Raw genomic sequence first — 18,749 nt, 5'->3', positions numbered from 1 at the left:
AGCATTTGGGCTTCAGGGAAAGTATGTTAGATACTGCACAAGTTATTCTGCACATTTTTCTTGTTCTTACTTCATTGCTGCACAGCTGATGGCAGACTCCTACTCTGTTATTAGTGACTCAGAGATTTAAGTGTTGACCTGACAGCTGGAGATAATGGATAAAGAAGCAGCTCAGTTTCTGTGGGTAACAAGTTGATCAACAGAATTTTAGAAGCGCTGTTATGACTGGTGAGAAGTTATTCAAAGCTAAAAGATTGGTCCAAAGGCTGTTTGTGTCCCTCCAGAGCATTTGCAGTGTCTTCTGCAAAAGTGTGGTGTTACAGGAATTGCACTGGTAATGCCAAGATGAGCATCCTGTTTTCTGGTGGGTGTCAGTTGTCCCAGTGATTCAAAGTGATCTGAGCTGACTCTCAAATGAAAATTTTGCTTTATTTTTAAAACAAACCCCAAACAATCAATGTTTTTTACGTAAAGGTTTGTTCAGTGGCAGAAGCTTTGAACTTGAGCTGTTAGCAAAAAATACATTCTAGCATTAAGGACAGACATAAATGCTATGCACTGAAAGAATACACATATACTCTATGTTCTTCTGACAAAGTATTTGAAGTTCTGCATGACCCTGTAGATGTCGGCTGTGTCACCAGCAGATGGCAATATTGCTCATTCCATATAGTTTCCATATGCTTGGCATGTCCTACCTAACAGACCTTTCTATCCAGAGAAGACAAAGCATTCTTCATGTGTCTTTTAAATCACAACATGTGCTTGTCAGGAGGAGCTGTGTATTATTAAGGGCACAGTTTGTTTCAGGTTTTGTTTGTTTGCCTTTGGGCAAATGAGAAAAATGTCTTTTGACTTCGAAGGCCATGTTATGTGGGGCTGACAGAGTCTGCAGTAGATTAAGCTGTGTTAGTGGGACACTGTCTCCTCCAGCTGCTCCAGCTTTCCCTTTGCAGAATGTTTCTGCCCTTGTACAGCAGTTTTGTATATGCATTCTTGAAATCACATTAGGAAGAATCATCTTGTTTAAGCAAGCCCTGCCAATTTTGCTGGAGGTAAATTAAAGAGAAATTGCTGCAGCAGCATGGATGAGTAGAGCAGAAGCATTGGGATGAGTATCTGGGGCTAGTTGGTGTTCCACAGGCAGGACAAGATCTGTGCAGAGTCTGAAGGTCTCACTCTACAGAGGGGTGCCACTTTGGACTCATACTGGTTTTCTTCTAAAATGAGTGTAATTCTTCAAGCGTAGGTGTGCAAAGCTTCAGTCAGTTTGTAATACCTCTGCTCAGTCAGAAGCTTGGAACACAGACCTGGTCATTGCTGTTTTGATTACATACAGTGGAGTTGGAAGCAAGCTGTAGTCTAGAGTTTTGTAGTACTCTGTGTTTGAGAAACAAACACAATATTTACCTAATTAGGTAAATATTGGGGAGAACAAAAGCAAGACTTGCATTAGGTGTACATTGCAAGCTTTCTTTCCTGATCCCTAGTCTTTCTGCTTCCTTAAATTTTCCATAAAACAATGAAATCTCAGTCCTCTTTGTTTCTATTTCTCTTTGTATCGTGGTCTCACAGACGTTGTTCAGAAGTGTCTTGGGTAGAGCAATCATAACTAGGAGAAAGACAAGCTACAAAAATGTGACTGTTCTTTAATGATAATCTCTGTGGTTTTGCATACCTAGGAGATCAACCTCAGTTCTCTTTTCTTCAAAATTGAAGTGTAATCCAGGACACAGAGTGAAGTGATTCATTAGCCTTTCACCTTAATATGGTAGCAATAAATCATGCTCCAGTCCAAAAGGGAGGAGCTTTGGTGGGCTTGTATCAATTCCTTTGTCTGTACTTTAAAAAGATTGGATACTTGAATAGCAAGAAGATGCCTGATTAGAATAAGTTTTATTATGGGAATTACCTGGAGAGAGATCTGATGTCTAAAAGCTGAGTGAATTAACTTTCTGTGTTATGTTGTATATTACATATGGTAGTATTTGCTAATATTATATCTGATAGTATTTGCTAATCCTGCATGTTTTACAGTTCCAAGATTCACTGCAAAATTTGAAGGTGAAAATTATTTGGCAGATGTGCAGGTTGGTGTGGTTAGGATACTGAGAAAACTGCTGCAGCACCAAGGTTTTCTCTGAGGGCCACTTTGATTTTGTCAACTCTGTTTTGGTTGTGTGTCTGTTCTGTTTCTGACAGTGCCATGAGTTCACTGGATCTATAATTTTGGTTTCCCTTTTCTTAAGTAAAATGAGAAGGCAAGATACACACACACACACACACACATATATATATATTTATAAAGTAATTTGAAAGTTATAATTGGAAAATACTTTCTAGTATTAGGTACAGGGGTTCGTCTTTAACAGTGATATTTGCATGTCTCATGTTCTCAAAGATTAAACTTCCTGACTTGCTCTCCCTGTGTGGAAGACTTTACAGCTGCATTTTCTAAGTGCTGATATTTAATAGTATTCCGACTCCTGTAAAAAAATCCTGTTGTCTTAAGATCATTTGCCTATCAGATTTGTCACACTTGACTCCATGTCTGCAATCTCAAATTGGATGGAAGACCTTTTCATCTGGAAATAGATCCTAGAGGTGGTGTTGAGCTGGAGTTTTACATCTCAGTATTGCTCTGCAGCAGTCTGTGCCCTCTGCCAGTCTCTCTGCAGTTCTCACCATCTCCATTCCCACAGAATTACACAGACAGCTTTAACTGATGCCTGTGTTCTTACCTGGACAGGTCATGTCCCCTCAGCGCATTCCTGCCACTGTGACCCCCACGCTGCTGATGTCCCCCATGGTGTTCAGCCAGCCCACGCCCACTCCACCCAAAGCTGCTGAGAGCGGCCACTTGGCAGCAGCCAACCCCGAGGCCACTGCCAGCTCGGCCAGCCTGCTCCTGCCCCTGCCAGCCCCAGAGCCAGGCGTGGCCAGCAGCACCTCCATCACCAAGATGCAGCTGCAGGAAACACTCCTACACCTCATCCAGGTACAGTGCCAGGAGTTCTCCCACTTTGCTTAAAATTCTGCTGCCCGTTTTGATATGAGCACCCTGTCATTGTTGTATTTTTCTAAAGGCAAAATGAATAATTAAATATATGTTGGAAGTTGGGCTACTTGTGCCAGGGTGATGTGATAGGCTCTCCCTCCTTGCACACTGCTGGCTCAACTGCATTTTGATTAATGCATCTGATTTGGGGTTCAGGAAAGGTAATAAATTTGGTGGAAAAGAACAAAGATGACTGAAAGCTTTGTAAGGTCAGCCTCCGAGCCAGAGGGACATCTATTTTATTTTTAGTCAAGGATAAATAATGGGTGATTACCCTAGTTGCCAGATATTTCAGAGATGTGTGTAAGCAGTAAGAGGAATTCAGATGGGAGATTAAAATTGCAGGATGAGTGTGAGCGACTTTAAAATATGGACTAGATAACATGAATGTATGTTAATTCAGTTTAGACTTTGAAATAGAGAATTACATTAAATAAAATTCCTTTTGCTGCAGTTTTTCAGGTTTAATTATGACAAAACATTTAACAATGTTATGTATTAGATGATTGTTTACTGCTCTGGCATGATGCATAATTATGATTTTTTTTTTCTTTATCTTGCTGTGTGAGTAATATCTGAAGAGTAGAAGTTGAGGAGAGATTACATAACTAAAAACCTGGCTGCAGAACACAACGGGCAGAGAAACAAGTCCAGTTTGTAGGTCAAAACTATGTGCCTGTATGTCTTTGGAATAAAATTAAAAGTCATTATTGTAAGTTACTTAAAATGTTATTTAAGTTACAAATTCAGAAAATAACTAGTATCTTCAACAAGCTGGAGGGCTTTCTCATTTTTCCCTGTACTTTTATCTTGGGATTTAAAAAATATCACATTATCTTGCCTTTACATACTTTGAGTGTCTAGATACTATTAAATCCATACATTAAGTTAAAGAGGAAAAACTAGTCAAGGAAGATTGGGGTTTACCCTCTGTAACTTTTTACTTGTAAAATACATATTTAACCCTGCTATTCTTGGTGGTAGTTAGGATTAACTGAGTTACCTTGAAATTATTCACTGCCAATTTGTTAGCTGTCATTTTCCATTATATAAAACTACAATCTTGGATGCACCTAATTTTCCTTAAATATTATCTTTATTGTAATTATCCTCATATGTTTATGTAAGCTACTTATAACATTCTTTCTTAATGTGGGCTGACTCATTCTTGCAAAATGTTCTTCAGAAGGAAGAAGTTAAGTATCAGAGCAAAAGGAGCAGCATGCCTTAGGGAGCGTTAGGCCTAAAAGAGCTGAACAAGATGCAAGGAAAATCCCAGGTAGGATTTTGGTGTAGAATCACAATCCCCAGAGTGTTTCATTATTCCTTCAGGCATGCTTGAAATGACCTGATAGAGGACACAACTTAAGGGAGTTGCTAGATAAGTGAGGGCAAAGAAGAGAAATAGCAGGATTGTAATTTCAGTATTGTCACTGAGTTATTATGCAACAATCTGGACTCTATTTAAATGCACTGTGAGTTTAGAAATCTTCTTTCTGTGTACTCATTGCTCCTTACTGAGGTGCAGTCATGGGAAATAAAACAGATCTTTGGTGAAGGAAAGGGCTTTGCTATGGTTCCCTTTTTAAAAAAAGAGTAAGGCTGAAAAGTGTCTAGTCCATAAAATGGAATACCTTCTAATCTCTTTACTCCAGTTATCCTGCTAACAATGACCTGTTCTGTTTTTCAGAATGATGACAACTTCCTAAACATTATTTATGAAGCATATCTCTTCAGTGTGCGGAAGGCGGCGATGAAAAAGCCTATGTGAAAGATCATCTTTTCAATCAATTTCCATGGCTTCCTGAACTCCAGAAAGAAGATTTTGAAATTTTCAAGTATGATTATGTTTGAAGAAATGAGTGGTCTTAGGCATTTTACATACACTTAGATTTTCCTTGTGGGCAAACACATGCTGTACTGAGAAAAAAAGTGAGCAGAAATGGATGGTGCCTTTAGCGAGGGGAGCGTCACAACGCTGAGGAATTAATCACAAAATATCTTAAATTATTTTTCTTACCCTGGTCCATACTTAGAGTTGGTTTCCCGGCATAAAGACTCAGTTCTCAGGATCCAGTTTCCTTTTTCACTTGCAGTCTGGTTACTCATTGCCGAGGTTTGTGTCCCTGGTTTTCCCTGAGCCGTCCTTTGCAGCTGTCCTGGGGAACGCGCCCGTCCCTGACCACATGGTGGCAATGTTGGACTATTTTTAGGAACATGAAACTCCTGAAAACGAAACATGAAAATTCCTGAAATCTTGGAAAGGGAGGTTTTGGGAAGACTGATTGTCGTACTTAGTTGTCTGAAAAGCAATTTAGAAGAAGTGTCATGACAAAATTTTTGTAGGAAAATCTTTTTCTATTTTGACAAGAGTATTTTTAGCTAGATATAGAATGGGATTTTGGAAGTGTTCTAGGAATTGGGTTGGGGGAGGGGGGTTATGAACATACTTGACTGGCACAGAGCTCTGGGGTGACACTGGATTCATGTTTCCATTATTCCAGGGCCAATCTGCATAACTGTAAGCAATGTGAAAATTTGTTACGGGGAATGCTACCTGGTGTAATTTTTTTTTAAGCGTGTTCCTGGGGCACAGTGATTTCATTGATCCATTTCTAAAGAAAATAAAGATGGATAATCCTTCCTATGTGCTGTTTCATTTTATTGCACCATGGGCTATATATTTTGTTTGTATGACTCAAGAATGTTTTTACACTTGGCAAAAGGCACATGAGGTCTTAAGTCAACTAGAATAAATGATTGAAAGGATTTTTATGTATATTTTTATTAGCATCTGCTGCTGAAGTGCTAGTTTACTACAGTTTAGGAATACACAGTTGTTGCTGAGGAGGAATTTCTTCTGTGGGCGCAGAGAGCCCAAACTGTAATCCATGAATGATTATTCAATCTTCTTTACTGTGGGCATTGATGTAGGCACAACTCAGTAGCCTCATCTGTGAAAGCTGTTCATTGTCAGTTTAGCTGCAGGTTTCAGTTAGTAGAGTTGTAATGAGTCAAACAGCTGCTCCTGCCCCGTGCAAGGGTAGGGGGAATTTGCTGCCATTTCTTGGGAAAAGCTCTAAACACATAGGAAAAAAGCCCAAAAAGTCAAGAGCTGTTTTCTTTATTCACATAAGCAAATAACCCCAAGAATCTGCTGGAGTTTCCCTACAGTAAGTAACTGGTAGACAGCAAGTCACATTCTGGTTGCATGTTGTTAGTTTATGATTCTTGCAGATTCAGTGAACTGAATGTGTTGAGCCGATAGCAGGAAAAGCAGACTTTAAAGATAGCAAATTCTAATCCTGTAGCCTTCATAATTTATATATCCTTTATAATGTATGTGATTATACTGAGTTAATTGGTATTATTTCAGACTGAACTGGTGTGGAAGATACTGCAACCTACACAAAATAATTTGAAACTAAATACATGCATAATTGGTGTCTGTGATGTTGGATTATCTGAGAGTGCAATTTGAAGATGATGAGGACACATAGTTAAGACCTCGTTTGACATGTAGAACTTCTGTAATTGGCAGGTAGAAATAATCCTTAAGCATCTCAAGCTGTCTTGATAATAGATTTTCTAATTATGGGGCAAATATTTTATTTACAAAAAGGTAAGTAGAAGTTTTAAAAATGTTCTTATTTATTCCTTGTCAGAGCAATTTACAGAAATTAAAGGCATATTTTTTTAAACATCTGTTAACTCTGGGTGCTTAAGAAAACTGTAGTATTGGCATTATGCTTGACAAGCTGAGGCTTATCTTAAAGCAGACAAGGATTGAGGTAATTCAGGGTTTCTTTTCACTGCCCTCCTTTCTGGTTACATCTACACCAAGTAATGCTGGCAGAATTGTGTTTCTCTCACTGTATTGCACTGTAAGGGATTTCTGGGATTATTCAGATGGCATAAACTTGCCTTTTGTGGAGTGAAGAAAAGTTGTTACTAAAGAATGGAGGTGCTGTTTTAAAGTCTATCCTGCTTACCAAGAACAGTAGTGGTAAGAAGACAGCTCAGAAAGAAACCCTGAGTTTTATGACAGTAGGCAGAAGAGGAAAAGTAGTGAGAGAAATCTGTAGAGAAATGAAGGCAAACTTCCTGTCTAGGTTTCTATCTCAGAGGACATGATCTGCTTTTTCAGGTGCATTTGAGAATTGGAGACTGAGCTTGGGATCATACTGGAGTGTAGAACTGACCCATGTCCCTTTCTACTGCAGACTGAAGTACCTGTCTCAGAAAAAGGCTTTATCCAGAAATACAGCTGGAGGCTTCCAGTGTCATGGAAACCTGGAGGATTCTCATGGAATACTGAAAACTTCATCTCTGCCTTCTAGCATTGTGGGGTTTTAGTAGCTTTGTTATCAGCTGGGAGAGTCTCTGCAGCCAGGTTTGTGCACTATGCCAAAAAAGGTGTTCTGAGTATCAAATATAGTGAATTTGATACCAAATTTGGTGAGTATGAATGAACCACCTCTGAATATGGTGGTTGCAAACATTCAGATTCCTCAATTTTTAAATTTTCTTTTAAGACACTGTTACAACTATGAGCTGTTAGGCTAACAAGGCCTTTTGAGAAGAAAAGATTTCAGCAGTTTAGAATTGCCTTTCTTTGGGTGTGTTTTGTTTTTTCTTTATCTGAATATGGAAAAGAGAGCAAGTAGAAAATCAGAAAGTATATAAGGATCATATTAACTCTAAATGATTTCACAGTATGCATGTGTAATTTTATTGTTTATGTACTTCTTGTGATACTGCTCATTTTGAGTTGTGTTTTTTGGTTGTTTTTTTTTTTTTTTTCTCCCAGCAGAATTAAATAACTTTAAATAACATTTGGTACCAGCAGTAATTCCAGCAGCAGTTGCAGCAGTGCTTTATGCATTAGTCCCATTTTCAGCCTTGAGCTGATATTAGTTTTCAGTGTCATTCCACTTAACCACTGTCCACTTCCATAAAAAATTCCACACCTATTAAACTGGATTGAGAAGACAAGAGTAAAAAGCAAAACACTGAAGCATCATTTCTGTCCATGTCTATCATGGAAATCCACAATACTCAGTGAAGACATCCAAATATTTTCTCACAGAAAATTCCACTCCTTAATTTGATTTTTATTCACTAGCGCTCTGTTGTTTCTGCTTGTTGTAGCTGCAATGGGGATAATTAAAATGGTGCAGCAAAATAAAATTTCCCAGGAGCAAGATGCAGCTGAACAGACAGGATGCTCCACCTCCTCTGACAACCTATTTAGAATGTGTTGAACTTTGAACTTCAGTCATAAAAGCAGTGGGTATTGGAGATACCAGTGTCCCTTCAGGACATTAAAATCATAATTCAATATTTTAGCAAATGTGGAAGTCTTTGCTGAGGAAAAGGCAAAATTAAAAGACGTTTTTCAGTAAGCATTGGAGGTTCTAATGAAAAAAATGTTATGAGAAGGCAGCTTTACCCAGAGGGATCCATGAAACCTAGAGAAAGGCAAAATTCCACTCCTGGAGATGAATAATGCACTAAAACTTTAATTCTCAGTCAACATACAGTAAACCTTACTGCTAATTCTGAGGACTAGACTCTTACAAGTCTTTGCCTTTTCCAAACTCCTGTGAATATCTCTAACAAGCTTGTTCTGGCTTTTAGATATAAATCTGTGCACAGCTCAGTTGGGAATATTGGAGCAGGGAGCTTGGCACATGCAAGCTGCAGGTGGAAAATGAGGTTCTGCAAGACAATGAGGAAACAAAGGTTGTGGCTTTATAAATACTTTGAGCTGGCTCTGCTGCTGAAGAGGAAGCTCAGTGCTGCTCCCACACCAGTCTTTTCTGCCTTTTCCTATTGTAAATGCAGGTGAACCCGGTGCGAAGAGATGATGATGTCTGACTCCAGAAGGATGAATGATTTCTTTACTATAACTATACTATAATACATTAATATACTATTTAAATGAGATACTAAAACTACAAACCTATTTTTCTAACTACCATATCTAACTCACAACTTGTGACCCTCTCTCAAGAGTCCAGACGAAGGTGGGTTGGATTGGCCATCAGGCTCAAACAATCCTCACCAGAATCCAATCAAGCAATCACCCCAGGTAAACAATTCTCCAAACACATTCCACGTGGGAAAAACAAGGAGCAAAAATAGAAATTGTTTTCTCTTTCTTTTTCTCTGTGCTCCTCTATGAAAAATCCTGAGAGAGAGAATAATGTGCCTGCCACATTTTCCCATTGTTTTTCTCCTTATTTTAAGATGGCTACATGGTGCCATGTCTTGCAGCAGAATTAATGCAGCATGCCAAGGTTGGGATTGATGTCGTGGGGCTCGGGGGAAGCCCAGGCACTGGATCAGGGCATGGATGGGTTGTGCAGCCCTGGGCTGGGATGTGGGGAGGGCAGAGAGAGGCAGGAGGTGCAGCTCTGTGTTGAACTGCTCTGAGCTGTTGGGGTAACTGGGATCCAAAGGTTCTGCCTCTTGGCTGACATCAAGATTTGGCAAATGCCACAAGTAGTAGAGGGGTCTTGTTGTGCCCCCTATCTTGGCTGACTGGGAGTCCAGGATGTTTGCAGGTACCCTTGCCCAGGGTAGCTGCTGATCCCAAGCCTAATCTCAGCGCAGGCCCGGTGGAAAGATGGGATCTTGGCAAGGGCAGCTCTCAGCACAAACTTAATTTAGTGTGAGGGATTAGACTGTCTGGGCTAAAGTTAGCCTGGGCAGCACCTTCCCCAGCAGCAGCACCCTGTACTGAACCTGCACTGGCACAAGTGTCAGCCCCTGCCTTTCCCCACAGTGCAGCAGAGGATGGCATGAATCTGCCCTTCACATTTCTGGGTTTTTTTTCATTTAATGGAGATTGTACCCTCAAACCAGAATAGTGTTCAGATATAAATCTGCTCAGCACAGAAGTGAATGTGAAATGCAAGAACCACATTGCTTTAAGTATAGCTGAAAAAATCTACTGAAACAAGCAGGAAATAAGTACTGGCAAGGGTAAAGTAGAGAAGAAAAGGAGATTTTTATGTCACTTTAAAGAATAGATTTTGGAGAAAATATGTTTAATGTAGGAATGCCTTTCCTTTATAGCTGTTGTGGAAAGAATTTGAGTTTCAAGTAATCTCCATGCTTTTTCTTTTCAATAGGTGAGCAACAACATAAAAAAATCCAATAAATTAATTTGGAATAAACATCTGTTGTATACAATAGGAAGTCACTGCACATTTCTGAGAGCAGCAGCTTCAGTCAAACAGGTAATTTAAAAAACCCCACACAGTATTTTTTAATCCATTTGGAGCATACATTAATTAAAGTATGTTTTTTCTCTATTTGGACACTAATGCCACAAAAAGCAAGGTAAGCCCTGTAAAGGCAGGAGAAAAAGCCCTCCAGCATTTGACTAAACAAGAGAAAAGAAAGGATGATATCTTCCTATCAGCAAGAGAGTGTCCTGCTTCCAGGCCATGAGGGAACTCTGGAAAATTATGGTATTCCTACAGCAGCTACTGTGTGCACAGAGGGATATTAATCCCATGGTTAGGTCCTACATAAATGTTAACATTGTTCTTGCCCAAGTGCTGCTGCCACGCATCTCGTTACACCCTTTGTCTCCAGGTACAGCCACCCATCCTGGATTTCTTCACCAAGACCTGAAATCTGCTTCTCAAACATCCTAGAAGGGAAAGAGAAATTACTAATAGGTCAGTTCAGAACCCTGCCCACCTGTGGGTTTTTCTTTAGCACTTGCCTTGAGAGGAAAAGAGGAAAGGAGCATGCAGGCTCTTGGCAGCCCTCCCAGAGCAGGGCTACTCAGGCTGGGAACAAAAGCTCTGTTTTCCTTCATTTTTACTGCTGCTTTGCAGTGTGGCTCACCAACAGCTGCCTGCTTTCTGCCTGGAGCAGTAGCCCCAGACCTACCACTTAGCAAAAGTGCCTGCATTTCATTCATCTGAGCAGGGTTTCTTTGTGCCTGAGGCTCCCCTCCTGGGTCCTTATCAGGGAAGTCCTGCCTTTCATCCAGCCTTCTGCCATGGATGCAGCGAGCTGCAGCCAAGAGCTTGAATTAGGGGAGCTGCCAAGTTGCAAAATCATACCAAAGTTCAGGAATCGCCTACTTAATGCTGGAAGTTTGGCAGCAGAGGTGCAATTCGTCATCTCTGTGTTTGCAAGCAGCATCATCCTCTTGCCTCTGCTGTCTCACCCTCTTTCCCTTCTCCTGTTTTCACCCCTGAAGCCCAAAACCTAGTGCTTCCAAGCCATCTGTGCCCTTCTCCTTACCCCTGCCCCAATTCCTAAAATCACCACCAAAGCAGCTGCAGGGAGATGTTGTAACCCTTGGCTGCCCCACGAGCAAGCACAGGCCATTACCATGGGCTCCTTTCAAGTCCATCACATCCCACCAAACATGTGCCACATCTTAGGAATGTCTCAGAGTGTCAGTAGGACCACAGGTGAAGACGATGAATGCTGTAACAAATAAAAGCATTGTTGTCTTTGAGAAAAGTCCCTCCAGGGATCATAAAGCAGGAGCTTCATCAAGGGAAGGGTAGAGTGAATAAGTAGAAATGTAAAGTTGAGGAGTCTCCTTTGAGTTAACTCCTTTGTCTGAGAGATATGAGAAATTATGACTGTATACTCAAGAAAATCCAGTAAGGACTTTGAAATTAGTGAATACTTCTAAAGAGGTGTGAAAACTGGAAATTTTCAGCTCACCTTTAGGGGCAGAAGTGAAGGTGTGGAAATCAGAACAGGAAGCAGGGAGATACAAGAGCACTAAGAAAACATAGTTTTGTTCAGGAAAACTTTCACTTCCTTGGCTAAAAGCAGAAATTGAGAGAGCATTAAATTTCAGGCCACTCAGCTAATCCCTCACTGCAGGGGGCTGCGAAATCCAGCAGACAAAGGCTGGCCAGTGTGCAGTGTGGTGAGCAGTCACATTCCCAGAGGTGATGACAACAAGCCCTTGTGTCTCTGCTGTGCACACCTTGAAGTAACCAGGTTATGAAATGGGAAGGTCTCAGAGATAAAATATCAGCTTAGGAGGTGACAGGAAGACAGAAGTGGGGCTCTTCTCGCCACACCATTAAAAGCTGCTTAATTACACTGTGCTGAGAGGGTAGGCCTGGACAGACAGAAAGAGGGGAGGGGAACAGGGACAGGTTCAAATACAGAACTGAGGGGCACAAACACTTTTCAGGTATTTAACCTAAAGTGCTCTGCTCCTTTTCTGGAAGTGATGATTTCATAATCCCATTCGGATGAGAAATCTTAACATGACTTTAAAAGATTTCTATTTCTTACATGTATCTTTTAACTCTTCAACATTGCTCTACAACTGCATTTACATAAATAGCTAGATAGAAGTGTCTAAAAGTGCATTTTATATGCATTACCCTTCTAAAGAAGATAGAAGGAAATATTACCCCACTTAAAGTGAACATGAGGAGCAGTTCCATAACAGATGTATGGAGGTCACAGAAGTCAAGAGGCAGAGACTGATGCTCAGTCACACCTCACTGGGGCTTCACTCCTTTCCGATAACTTCATTTTTGTTTGCAGCCAACTGAGAAATCCCTCAGTCCAGCCTAAACTGCTCTGTTTTCCAGATCCAGAACTTTGTAAAGAGATCAGCATGTTGTGTAGGCAGCAAAAACTGGAAAAAGCAAAGAGCAGACAGAGGCAACAGCAGCAGCCTAGCAACCAAAAATTAGTCTAGACAAATATGGGATTTCTGATATTCTATTCCTTTCCCTTTGCAGGTACTGTATCACCCAGCAGGAATCCTTTCCCTTCTCCCTTGCTCTGCAGCATCCCAGTGGCTGGCACGTGGCAGCCTGGCGTGCCCTGAGCCTGCTGTAGGCCAGGCAAATGAATAAAGCCAGCAGGGAGTGACCAGAACAGCAAGGGTATTTTCAGATGCAGCTCCTGTATTGATCAAAAAATAAATTACAGTTGCTCCCAAATATGCTCTCTCCAGCTGTGTGGCAAAGATGACACTAAGGAAACCAGTTGGTGCAAGATTCCCATTATCCTTCCTGTCCCATTAGCTCTGCTCTTCCCTCGCTCTCTGCTCAGAGTCTCTGATGCAATTTGCGACGTGCTGCTGTCAAAGCTGTTGTTGTGCTTCTTCCTTAGAAATGTTTTCCTCTTGCCTGATGACTGCAGCAGCATAATGAGAGTCTTAAAGGGATTTTTGATGGTCTGTCCAGAGGTGAGCAATTGCTACCGTCATTTCAGAAAAGACCGGAATTACAAAAAGTCCATTTTCAATGGGAGAGGAGAAGGCAAAACCTCCTGTTGTAGCTCCTTCCCCACTAACATGACTTTGCCAGAATGGGGTGGGCTATTGAGCTACTGAGGTTTGTTTCTGCCCTTGGCCACCCCAGACTTCCTGTGCTAGGGAATAGAACTGCTCAGCTGAAAACAACTCACTGTGGGTGACAAAACATCCTCCTGACTATAGGGCACAGGATCTGCTCACCTGATCTCCAAAAAAACCCTGTCCAGAGACTCAGCTCACTCTGTGCTCTCTGCATTTGTTTCTGCACCTTCATGGCCCTGAGCTGCCATGGCACAGCTGGCTATTTCCTGGAGCTAATATCAATTTTCTCCTTGGTTAACATGTTCAGCAGCATACTGAATCCAGATAATCAGTGTCTTCCCTGCCAAAAAGCAGAAAAAGGACTCCATGGCTATGTTAACCTGTTGGATTTCTCAGCCTCCTAACCAATCAATTCTAAGGAGTTCTAGTCACATCAACCTTCTCTGTTTCCATCATATTCCATACTAGCTGTGTAAGGCTATCCCTTTTTAATCTTTTATCCTGAGCATGATCAGCATGCTCTGGAATTTGGAAGTCTGCTGGAATTTCCCCAGCATTTTGGGATAAATTTGGGAGCACTGTGAAAGCAGAGTTCCTTTCTTTCCTGATCACCCTCAACAGAGGTTTGTGAGATGAGAAAGAACACCAGCCTGCCCTTTGCTGCTGCAGGCCATCTTTGGAAGTGAATAACCTTTCCGTTGCTGTTTCTGCCTGGGTAGATGAGAAAAAAAATAGCTGGTGGTGGATGTGAAAACAGATATTAGGAAAAAATACCAGCAGAGCTCTGGAAAAACCTCTGGAAGGCAAATAGGATGGGACAAAGCTGACCAGTAACTGAGGGCTGTGACAATAGCACAGCACAGTTTGAAGGTGACCCAGGAAAGGCCTTACAGAATCCTGGGCACAGTTAGTTCCCATCTCCAGGTGGGATGAGGAAGATGAGGAGGATGAGGAGTGCTGTGTCTCTGGCCCTGTGTGCTTTCCTGACAACCAAAGAGGGCCATAGCCAGTCCCAGGAATTCACCTCCCAAATGAGCCAGAGCTGGCAAGGGGAGCTGCAGGCTGAGCATTTGCTGGAGCAGGAGAGCAGGTGGCGTGTCCTGGGAGGGGTGACTGTCCCTGTGCCTGATGACAGAGCATGAAGAGCCTTCAGGCTGTGTGACAACATCTGCTGGAAAACCCAGCTGCTGTGTTTGGTCATGGTTTCTCTCCAGCACTGGGTTCCACATGGGAGGGTGACACTCAGGGGCTGTCAGAGTGTGACACCATGCATTTGAGCACAAGTACAGCCAGGTAATGCTTTTTTTGTCTAGGGGAGTTATAGGCCTGACCAGCAGAGTAAATCTAGGCTTAAACTGCCCTTGTAAAAGAGAGTCACTCCAAATTGAGAATGCCAATTAACCCCAGCATCACTTGAACGAATTAAGCCAAGGTCAGAACTGCAGCAAGCAACCGTCACTAATGAGATTTCAGCACAGCTCTGCCTACTTTATGCACATCAGATTTCCTGTGAAGGAATCCCTCAGGGCACAGCCGTTTGGCTTCTGTCTGAAACTTTAGGAGCCTCTGGCTCAGAAAGATGTAAACTTCAGCCTCAAGGCTGCACTAATGAGAAGGCAGGAGTTGGAATGCAGCTTTGGCAAATGAAAGATGATTTGAGACAGACATCACAAACTGGAACAGAAATTTCCTTTCTTACAACATAAAATTTAGAAATATTTACTAGTTTAAACTTTATATTTGAATTTTATATATATAAAATATTATTTCTCGATACCTCTTGCAAGCCTACATTCCATTTTCTGTTGCGGACGGTGGACGCAGTTCTTGGTTTTATCTCCAGGCTGCTCTATCCCCGACCCAGTGGTTTGCTGATCTCTCCCTGTCTCTCTCCTGCCTGTCCATGTGCTGCCCAGATGCTGACAACAGCGGGGGAAGCAGAAGGAGCCAGGCTGCTAGAAACTGAGTTTTTCAGGCTTTGTGCACTGCTACACGTTCCAGCAGGAAGAGAGAGGTTCTTTTCTCTCATAACATATGTCCCCAGACCAGCCTGAATCCTTGGGAGCCACTCTGTCCTGGGGGTTGGCAGTCTCCTTAGCCAGCACCCACGTGGGGAGGAGATGGCTGAGAGCTGGAGAGACCTCACCCACCCCAGGGAGGGACCAGCATCATCACCCCACACTGAGGAGGGCTCAAACACCTAAATTTAAAAAAAAAAAATGCTGGCAAGAAACATGCTGGTTCGCTTCCTCAGCTTGTTTGTGCTCCTTGAAGGAAATCAAAGGCATTTAAATGATGCTTCTGGGCACAACGTGATTTGTATCTTCATCCTTTCAGGGCAGGCTCACGGCACAAAAGGCCCTGGGGTGGAGGGGAAATCTGTTTGAAAGCCGCTCGAAGGGCGAGATGCTGTCAGATGTGGAAGGGAGGAAGAATGAGTGTGTGTTATGGAAGTTGGCAGGTGACTGAGCTAATTACGGAGTCAGAGGCAATTTAGGGTGACGGGAAGTGACTTGCATTGTAACCAGAGGTTAAAAGAGTTTAAAAGGAGCAGTGCTGGCACTGCCATGCTTGGATGGGTGAACACCATTCCCTGCCAGCCCGCTGAGCAGCTGGAGGTCAGGGAAGCACCTTCCACAACAAGTACAGGGTAATTTTACAGCAAAACACAAAACGGTGTTAATTGGATGTGGAAAGCCTTTTGCAGAGCCTTCCCCCACCTCTTGCTCTTCTTCAGAACTGTCAGGGTATTTTTAATAACAATTGATGGTTGCCTAAAATCACAAAACATGTTTTCATTAATATTCATGAAAGAATGGACTGTTTTTATCTACACCTACATCAGTGTGTGGTAAAATGTATCCAAAGCCCAGCTTTTATCTTTAATCACACTGAAACTGATCGCCTCTGATTTTTGTGAAGAAAAAAAAGTGGTCTCATCTTCAAAGGAGAAAAACATGAAATGTTACAATTTGTGACCTAGAATTTTGGCAAAGCTGCTGCCTTCTGTGAAATCAAAAGGAAGGGAAAAGAAATAATAAGACTTTTAAGATTTTTTTTAATTGAGTTCTGAATATTCCAGAAATTCTGATACAACAGGTTTTGTCTGAACACTCAGTATTGACAGCAAAACAAAATTAGCAGGAAAGAGTCAAAGATTTTTCAACCTCTGAAAAAGGTGAAAAAAAACCACCTCTTTCTGCCCAAACATTTCCATTTATTTATGCTGTGGCAATGTGCAGCAGCACCCCAAGAATGAGGCATGAGTGCTGTGCCAGCCCACAGATGGAGAGCCCGTGGCCCTCAGCGCTGTGCTGGGGAGAGGCAGCTCAGCTGTGCTGATGCCATCTTCCCTGACAGGCAGATGTTCGATGCCTGGATCACCACAGAGAGGCCTGCAGAGCGCTGCAGCCCAGCTCCACAGCCTCCCTGAGCCACCCTGATTTGCCAGAACAGAGAAAGCCTCCCTGCCAAACTGACAGCATGATCCAAATACACCAGGGGACACTGCTTTGGTCTCCCCTGCCAGGTGAGCCCCCAGGGAGTTGCCCAGCTTGGGGCCCCCAAACTCACACTAAGAGATGTGCATGACCAGTCAGTAAAACCACGACTAAAAGTACTTTTCCATCACCGCCTCTGGCACAGACACCATCCTCATGTCTCCTCAATGGGACACCAGCTCAAACACGGGGTCATAAGCAGAGTATTTGACCAGGGTAGAAAGGAGATTTTGTGGCCAGATGCTCTTCTAAGTTGCCCCATCAAGACATAATGAGAGACACAAGGTTACAATCTCAGATAAATTCATCTTCTGAGAACAAGGCCACATGGTTTATTCCCATTGTGGCTTGTTTTACGTGCATTCTCCTCGTATGTATCCCACTGTGAAACTACACTTCTTAACCAGTCTTTTGGTGAGATTTGTTCTTTTCCTGGTCGTTACATTTGCCAGTCTCTTCCCATAACATGATAATCCAAACTCTGGTTTCAGTCAAACCAGAAATAAATAGAGCAGGTAAATCTCTCCCCTGCCTGGGTTTACAGCACAAAATCACACTGGTATTTTTTTATTGCCTCATGGTTTTGCAAATGTAGCTCTAAAATGCTGCACTTGCTCACCTCATATCTCTTGCAGCCTTAAATTCTCACTCCTTGTTATGTATTTGCTTTCATTCTTTCTCACAGATTTCATTTTCTTTTTCCCCAGTCAGCCCCTGTTGTTATCTCCTTCCTTTGCTCCAACTGTGCTCACACACGGTGGAGGCTGAGCTCTGCAGAAGCAACTGGATGCACACTAATCCCATTAAGGCCCCTCCAGGCACCTGGGGTTTTCAGTTTTCTGTGCTATTTTCATTTAATCTTCCGATCTTACTTCCTTGCAATTTTAGATCATTAAGGGGTTAAGTGAGATATATCCAGTAAATGAGATAAATCCAAATAAAGGGATTTGGATATCCCAGTTCAGCATGCTGCTATCTCATTGCCTTCTCTACCAGTGTTTCAGGGGTTACCAAACACATCCAGACAAAGGCTCTGGATTAACCTGGGTCCCAGCTGCAAACAGCACACAGGGTTACTGAAGAGATCCTGCAAAAATCGCTCACAGTAATAATTTATATGGCTCCTTGCAAAGTGGAGAGAAAATGTTACCTAAAATGTTAGTGGTCCTGCCTTCAGCTCTCATTTCAGATTTTGGTTTTTGTTGTTTTGTTTTGTTTTTGGTTTTTTTTTTCCAGAATGTGAATTTTTATCTTCTCTCCCCTCAAGTATCCAGACAGGGAAGCCTGTCACCCTGGATGCCACCCCTCAGTTTTAATCCTGGTAAGCACAGACAAATGAAGCCTTCATTGTCAGTCTTCCCAACTCCTCTAAGAGCAATTTTCTCCTAATTTCCAGCTGCAGGGGCAGGAGGAGGCAGCACATTTTGGCCACTTGAGAGAGGTGAATTACATGGCCCCAGATCTGCTGTGCCTGTTGCCTTCCAAAGCTGGCTCAGGCAGCTGCTGTGCAGCCATGTGATGTGCTAAAGGCACTGTCTCTTGAGTGTTTGTTGTGTAGAAATGGATTCTTTTGTAGATTTTAAGGTCAGAAAGAACCATTTCGACTTTCCTGTGTAACCCTTTGCACAGACTTAAAAACATAAGAGAAATTTACGCCCTCGAGGCCCACAGCTTCTGCTTGAAGAAGATTGAAATTCTCAGTAAGGCATTCAGTCTGGAGTAAATATTGTTATAAATGACAAAAGCATCCTGTCCTGAGGTGAGTTATTCCTGGAATTACTTAATTCCTTACCACAGGCTTTTAGCCTCTTCATCATACAATTTAACCTCTATTCAATGTTTCCTGGTTTTATTCCCTTTGCAGTATTTCCTCTGT

General features: G+C 42.1%; 1 protein-coding gene across 1 annotated transcript in view; it reads left to right on the top strand.

Moving 5' to 3' along the window:
* Positions 1-5,705, top strand: part of DCP1B (decapping mRNA 1B) — a 40,540-nt gene extending 34,835 nt beyond the window's left edge. Inside the window, exons 8-9 of the mRNA XM_021535031.2 lie at positions 2,750-2,998; positions 4,749-5,705. Coding sequence (XP_021390706.2) covers positions 2,750-2,998; positions 4,749-4,829 — 330 coding nt within the window. The 3' untranslated portion in view covers positions 4,830-5,705. The remainder of the gene's footprint in view (positions 1-2,749; positions 2,999-4,748) is intronic.
* Positions 5,706-18,749: the final 13,044 nt, after the last annotated feature.

This window comes from Lonchura striata, chromosome 5, assembly GCF_046129695.1.
Source record: "Lonchura striata isolate bLonStr1 chromosome 5, bLonStr1.mat, whole genome shotgun sequence".
Lineage (NCBI taxonomy): Eukaryota > Metazoa > Chordata > Aves > Passeriformes > Estrildidae > Lonchura > Lonchura striata.
This window is presented reverse-complemented; position numbering and strand designations above follow the sequence as displayed.